This window comes from Vigna umbellata, chromosome 7, assembly GCF_029865625.1.
Source record: "Vigna umbellata cultivar VRB3 chromosome 7, Vumbellata_1.0, whole genome shotgun sequence".
NCBI classification, from domain to species: Eukaryota; Viridiplantae; Streptophyta; class Magnoliopsida; order Fabales; family Fabaceae; genus Vigna; species Vigna umbellata.
In genome coordinates this window covers 9,708,140-9,715,825 of record NC_142171.1, presented here as the reverse complement: position 1 = coordinate 9,715,825, position 7,686 = coordinate 9,708,140, and the positions used below count along the sequence as shown (strand labels likewise).

At 39.2% G+C, this 7,686-nt stretch overlaps 1 protein-coding gene across 1 annotated transcript; it reads left to right on the top strand.

The window, feature by feature from the left end:
• Positions 1-363: 363 nt before the first annotated feature.
• On the top strand, positions 364-7,184 carry LOC148195108 (uncharacterized). Its single transcript, XM_088095092.1, has 3 exons — positions 364-507; positions 5,449-6,662; positions 7,169-7,184. The coding sequence occupies exons 1-3, from the start codon at positions 364-366 to the stop codon at positions 7,182-7,184; spliced, it is 1,374 nt and encodes a 457-aa protein (XP_087951218.1).
• Positions 7,185-7,686: the final 502 nt, after the last annotated feature.

The following is a 7,686-nucleotide window of genomic DNA, read 5'->3' as shown; positions in this document are numbered from 1 at the left end:
CCATGAGCAAAGAGGAGGCAGCAGCGTTGATTCATTTACAGAAGGGCTCCAGCAGTGTTGAGGTGTCTCGGCCTAGGGCTGGTTTTGTTGGATATTAGGAAGCTCCAGCCGCCAGAGGGAGAGGATTTTATATTTTGGCTTGAGGGAATGTAGCAAGAGAGCTGCCACGTCCGAGCTCCAAGTGTCACGGTTGGAAGGAGAGGGGACACACGTCGGCAGCAGCCACAACGAAAAAAGCACACGCTGATTGATTGAAGCAGCTGCCACGTCCACGGTCCAGCAAGGAAGGTGCTTGAACTAAAGAAAGGTGTTACATCCAGCAACGGTCCAGCAAGCATGTCACGACCCACTTGGAAGCACAACATGGCAACACTTCACATGCACATAGCCTCCACGGTCCAGCAACAACTTGGAGAGCTTCACGCGTGGGGTGACGAACAGCAGAGCTTGGAGAAGAATGTGGTGTCACAGGCTGGTCCAGAAGGTAGCATCCAGCAAGACATGGAGGTGCACAAAGAAGCCAAGCAGGAAGCGGCACACGTCCAGCACCTGGACCCAGCAGCAACCTAGGAGGAGGCACATTTAAGTTCACGTTTTGGCTTGGAAAAAGGGGGGCTCTGGTGGGGGAACAGCCGTCACCCTCACGGAATTTTTCTCCCTTAAAAAAATGTTGTTTTTGAATGATGAATGAAGCACACTGTCACTACGAAGAATGGAGGGTGATGTTGCATGAAGAAGGATACACGGTGATACTGCAAAGGAGAGCTCCACGCTAATTTCAAATTGCTGAATTCTCATTGCTTTTTCTTTTGGTTTTGTACACCTTTTTATTGAAGCTTTTGTTCAACTGCTGTTACGTTCATTTATATATTCCATAAATTAGAATTTTGCTTTACTTGTGCATGCAGTTACGTTTTCAGTTTGCCATTTAATTTCATTTTGGTTCATGAAATTTTTGGAGTGAAGTTTCGGTCCAGTAATGATTCATTATTAAACTGTATGGTGGGTTTTATTTTGTAAGAAGATGCGCTGATTCCAGGACCTGTGAGGGACATTCGGTGAATCATTTTCATCTTGACTGGAGAGTGGTATTCGGAAGGAAGAGTGGAGATAGTGACGGTGCAAGCTGCTGGAACGGTGATGGAGTTCGAAAGGAGGTGTCACGGTTTGGTTGGGAGAAGCACATTTCATTCTTATGTGTTATACTGATTTATTTTGTTTGTGGCCCACATTGGTGATGCATTTTACGTGGAGCAAGGCAGGAAGAGTGGTGTCACGGCTGGAATGATGAGCACCTTGCTGCAGCAAATTGATTGAAGAATGAGAAATGAAAAAGTGATTAGGTGAGAGTTGGTGGGAAGTCACGTCCAGCTAGGAGTAATGGCTGATTGACTTTTCCTTGAAGAAGATGAATTCATCCTTTATTGTAGAAGAAGGGCACAACATTACGGCCTTGATGCAGAGCAAAGTCTTCACTTTTATTTCATTCAGAAAAAAAAAAGAAAACATTGTCCCATCACGAAAGAAGCTGCCACGTTTAGCACTTTTGGAGAGGAATATTTTGTTTTAATTTTAATAGGACGTTGGGAAGAAGGAGTATGTTGATTTAATGAAGAAGTAGCACGATCTGCCACATGTAGATACTTTGGCTTGTGAACGTTTTGAGCTGGAAGAAGGCATGGTGATGGCTGGAAGTAAGAAGAGAAGAGGTGTCACGGAAGGGGTTTAAGTTTTCTTTACTTATTCAAGCAAGCATTTAATGTTAAATCTCTTTAAGCATTCATTTAAATTGCCCGCCATTATCAGTTTGCATTTAAATTGTTTAGCTCAATGTTGCACTTTTAATTTGGTTAAAGCGCTTTTCATTTTGATGTTCTCTAATTTTTCGTGGTTGTGATATTTTAGTTACGATGTTAGCTTAAGTGACCAATCATTTTAATTTTGTGTTTATATATGTGTTTACATCCTTGTTTATGTTCGTATTTTAATTTAGTTCACTCGCATTCACAAAATCTTCACAAACCCCCCCCTACGTGTTTAATCTGAGACTGAACCACAATATTGGTCCTTGAGAGACGACTTAGGAGTCACTTCCTAGTACTATACTGCATTCTTTTATGCAATCAACTTTTGTGTGAGGTGCGACCCTCTCATCACTCGTTCTTGGTAAGTATTTGGTCTTGGACCAACGCTCATTCAATATAGTGCTCGGTTTTGTACTAGTATTTATGATAGTGTTAGCGATCGGTATTATTGAGTTGTGTGGTCTCTTATGAGTGCTCGTTCTTATACTAGTGCTCAATATCGTACTTGTACTAAGTTAATAGTGTTCAGTCTAAGCCAATATTGTTCGTTTTAAATCATAAGTGCTTGATATAAGTCCAAGTGTTCGACTCCTGCTTGAGTCTTATTCTCTAAATGATCATTCGATCATGTTCTCATATTGGGAGTGCTCTCCCGTTCGGTCTTGTTCATAGGTTATGTTGATCTTTAACGTTTAGTCATGTTCAAAGGGGGGGGTTATTGTTTTACTGTTATGTGTGATATTTATTTAAAGATGTGATGAATGAGGAATGATCATAATTCTACTGTAATGTGAAAGTATGATGGTATTAAGTTATGATGTGATAATTGTGACGGGATGAGAAAGTATGATGTGAAAATTATATTATGGATCTAAAAGAGAATTCCAAGGAGGAATGTCTCAGTGATTGGTTGTATTGTGGTAAAAGTATGAATAGGGAAAGCTTAGTATTGGCGTTCATCCTCAAATTCTAATGGTCACTGAGTCTCAAGTAGAGAATGGTGATGCATGTGGTGAGAATAGCAAGAGGCCCTAGCTTGGAGGGTATGTATTACCTTGACGTAAGGTGAGGTATAACGGGTTAACCTCGTGTGGCAAGCTCAAGGGTTTTTCCATGTTGCGGTAATACTAATGGTTTTTCCAGGTTACTGATAACAGTTGAAAACCTGTTATTTTCATGCTTAAAATTGATACTAAAAGCAACCTTTAACACTTAGAAACTAGCTTGGAATCATGCTTTTGTTCATATTTTTAGAAATAAGAGAGTTGGACAGGTTTATGCTTGATTTCAGTGTTTTATGCAGGTTTTAAGGTGAATATGGTGAAAGAAGTGAAGAAGGATAGAGATGGAATCAGAAAAGAACTCAAAAAGTGCAAAAGGAGAAGTCGCAACTACCGCTCAGCGGCAGTTACCGCTAAGCGGCACTCAGGAAACCCCGTTGGCTCCGTTGACGGGTGAAAATGCCGCTGAGGGGAAGAAACAACTCATGCACTTACCGCTGAGCGATAGTTTACCGTTGAGCGGCACTATTTTGGGCTTGGGCCTAATTTTTTGTATATTTTAGAATAGTATATAAGCTTTAGGACGTCCTAGGGTTTGTATCTTTGGCTGAGACGAAGCAAACACTCACTTTTCCTTCCCCTTGGAGGAATATTTTGGATGTTGAGGCTACCTGCTCATCCTTCTAGGGTTTCTATCTTTCATTCTTTCATTATTGTTCATATAGTTTCACCATGAATATGGTGAACTAAACCTTGTATTGTTGTTGGAAAATCAATGTAATCTTGTGAAACTCTCATACATGGAATTTGTGTTTAAACATCTTATTTGAGATATATGTTTTCTTTCATCATTAGTTAGGGTTTATCCTCTTTGCTCAAAGCATGCATTATTTAACTCATTCGATGCCATGATTATTGATTTTGTCGATATGGGAACGTACGAGGAAATCTAGATCCGGGGAAAATCTCCCAATAGCATATTGGTTGCCTTTAAGCTTCTGTGCTTCAGAATTAATTATTAGGGATGCTAGGAATTGTATGAACTCGTAATTAAGGATAGGCCTTCTTGCAAGGTGATTTAGAGAGCGGCATTAACATTGATGAAAAGAATGATGAATTCCTAAAAGTATATGAGAGTGGATAAGATGAAATTGATAACCCCAACAACATACTCATCCATCTAATTCATTAAAGTGTTTGTATTCCTCTTTTCCATTGATCAAATTCAAGCATATATGTTTAATTATTGTCTTTTGCATTTGAAACCTAAAATCAATTGTTCACAAGTCTTAAATAATCAACAAATCATATAACTATCTAGGCCGTGAGTCCTTTGGGAGAACGATACTTGGTCTTACCGAGTTTTATTACTTGATACGATTCGGTCACACTTGTCGAGGGTTGAACAAGTTTGTGGCGCCGTTTTTCGGTGTTCATAAATTTGTCATCAAGTTTTTGGCACCGTTGCCGGGGACTCGTGGTTTAACTAGTTCATTTGTGTGATTATTGATTATCTTTGACTTGAATTTTGAATTTTGAAATTTGAATTTCTGTTTTTATTTTTTTGTTTTTATTTTTTTCTGTTTTTATTTTATCTTCTTATCTCTAATCTTATATCTTCTTCTATATCTTTTTGTGCTAACCAATTTTTCTAGGGATTTGTTTTCTTGTGTATGCAGGAAGCAATCCAAACTAGAAGCAAGAAAACTGTAGAACCTCTTCTTGAAGGCCTAGACGAGAGTAGATGGAGGAGAAGAATCCGTACATCTAGAGAACTTTTTCCTTCTTCGGAAACTCTGTTACAACCATCACCCCAACGTTTTGACCATAGCACTGAGGAGATGGAGAATAATAATGCCAGAAGAACTCTTGCAGATTACAGTAATATAGCTGGACCTCAGCTTTTCAATAGCATATCAAGACTAAGAGTTAATGCAGCTACTGTGGAGGTGAAACCAGCATTAATCCATCTGGTGAATAGTAACCAATTTAATGGGTTGTCTCACGAAAGCCCATATGAGCACCTCACAACTTTTAATGAGATTTGCAACACAGTGAAGATAAATGGGGTGCCGGACGAAGCAATCAAACTTAGCCTCTTTCCATTCTCATTAGGAGGCAATGCTAAGCTTTGGTTGAACTCTTTTCCAGAAGGAAACTTTACAGAGTGGGAAGCAGTGGTGACAAAGTTTTTAAACAAATACTTTCCACAATCAAAGGTAAATAAAGGAAAGGAAGAGATTTCATCTTTCAGGCAAGGCATGGAGGAATCACTAGGCCATGCATGGGACAAATATAAAAGCTTGTTAAGAAAAACTCCCACACATGGTTTTGATGAACTGGAAGTAGTCCTGATCTTCCTTGGAGGTCTTGGTTCACAAACCAAGATGATGCTTGACGCCTCAGCTGGAGGAAATATCAAATGGAAAACTCCAGAGGAAGCTACAGAAATAATTGAAAACATGGCTACAAATGATAATGAGCTGAACAGTGAAAGAGGAGCTCCTATTCAACAAAAAGGAGTTCTACAGTTACAAACCAATGATGCCTTGCTAGCACAGAACAAGATACTAACTCAACAATTGGAGACTCTCACAAAAACACTTGCACAACTGCCAAAAGAGTTAAAGACTGTTCCACAGGTTCAGTCACAATTGTGTGAATTATGTGGGGGTGACCATATCAATGGTCAATGCGCCTTTCCAGCAGAAGCTTTAAAGGATGTTAACTTCATGGCCAATCAATTTCCATACCGTCAGGGGAATTTCAATCAAGGGTGGAAACCACACCCAAGCATTGGTCAAGGACAAAGTGGGCAAGCTGGACAAACTGGGCAATTTAACAAGCAAGAGCAACAACTAACCTTATGGCAACAAATTTCTATACTTAATGAAAGATCAATAAGGATGGAAGAAACTCTTCAGCAATTCATACAGAAAACTGAATCTTCTCAAAAGAGCACTGAAGCTGCTATTAAAAACTTGGAGATTCATATGGGTCAGATTACCAAGCAGTTGGAAGAAAGGCCTGACAAAAATTTTGGGGCTAATACTGAGGTTAACCCTAGGGAGGAATGTAAAGTGTTGGAGAATGCAAATGTTGAAACAGTTGAGTTAGACAGAGAGAAAGAAAAAGAAGATAGAGAAAAGAAAGAAAAAGAAGATAGAGAAAAGAAAGAAAAAGAAGAAGAGAGAAAAGAGAAAGAAGAGAGAAAAGAGAAAGGAGAGAGAAGAGAGATAAAGAGTGAAGATATTTTTCCTTTTCCAATAAATCATGAGAAACAATTTGATTTTACAGAATTATTCAATATGGTGGACAATGATGTACCTTGGAAGGAGATATTACAGCATATTGCAGTTTATACAAAACCTGCAGAAGAAGTCTCTACAAAGAAAAGACGTGGAGATGATGATACAAAGAAGTATAAAGCTGTTAAAAAGGAGCCATTGCCTCCAAAAGCAAAAGATCCAGTAGGTTTCTCCATTCCATGCACAATAGGGAAGAAAAGGATAAAGAAGGCTTTACTTGATTTAGGATCAAGTGTTAACTTGATACATTATTCTTTACTTGAGCAGATTGGTGATGTTGATGTGAAGCCTATAAAGGTTAATTTAGTAATGGCAGATGGATCCTCAAAGATACCCTATGGAATAACAGAGGATATTATAGTTTGTGTAGGCAAACTACAGTTCTTGGTAGACTTTGTGGTGATGGAGATGGAGACTGAAAAGATACCCATTATTCCCGGAAGACCGTTTATGAAAACGGCCAAAGCCATCATTGATGTGGATGAAGGTATAGTGCTGCTCCAAGATCGAGAAGAAAGAGTTGTTGTAGATGTCTTTAAAGAAGAGAGGCAGATGCAGGAGGAAGAAGCTAGTCATAAAGATGCATATCAAGATGTACTCATGACTAGCCTTGAAGATGGAAAGCCCAAGGTTAAAGGTAAACATTTTTTGTTGTTTCAGGTACAGGAAGAAGAAAAGATTAGAAGAGGAAGAAAAGTTCATGATGACTGGATGAAAGAACGACTCCAACTTGGTAAACCTATGAGATTCAAAAACAAGTTGTGGGTTGTGAAAGGCTACAAAGAAAATGAGATGATAGAGATAGAGTCTCCACATTCCAGAAGAGTTAAAAAAGTGGGCAGGAAGCAGTTGATGAGTTGGTGTGATATGAACATCAATCATGAAGAAGGAACTTGAGCTTTATTGGGTCAAGCTAATGACGTTAAAAGAGCGCTTGCGGGAAGGCATTCCAGTGATTTGAGGACAATTTTTCTTTTGATTTTATTTTGGTTTTGTAAATTTTTATCAATTGGACATTACTTCTGTAAATTTTTGGGTATAACATCTATTGAAGGATGCTAGGTGGTTAAGTATCTACTGAAAGATACTAGGTTTGTTACACCTACTGATGGGTGTTGGTGGATTTTGGGTCAGGCTCGTGACGTTAAACAAGCGCTACCTGGGAGGCAACCTAGTTGATTGATTATATTTTTGTTTGTTATACTTTAGTTGCATGATAGGGATTTGCATGAGTGATCTGAGAATTTAAGTGCAGGGAGCAAGTGAGGGGCATGTGTAGGAGGCACCTAGGTTAAGCTAGGAAGAAGTAGAGCACTTCCCGAAAGTTTCACTGAGCGGCAAACTACCGCTGAGCGGTAGTGTCGCAGACTAGGCTTAGGTTGCCCCTTAGCGGAACCCGAGTCCATTAAGGTATTTTTATACCCTAAGTTACGCCTTAGTCTATCTTTTCAGATTCTTCTCTGCACACACACTCCTATATACTTTTTCAAAGGTTCTCTACAACTTTTCTCTCATCCCTCTTGAAAAAATCTCCTTTCCACTCACTTTCTCACTAGTTTTCCATCTAAGTTT

What these genes read in the sequence shown, in the direction of transcription:
- LOC148195108 (XM_088095092.1), top strand. Translation starts at nt 364, where the DNA reads ATGGCAACACTTCACATGCACATAGCCTCCACGGTCCAGCAACAACTT. An exon ending in GCATCCAGCAAGACATGGAG is followed by an intron (nt 508 to 5,448) that starts GTGCACAAAGAA and finishes ACTGTTCCACAG; the next exon opens with GTTCAGTCACAATTGTGTGA.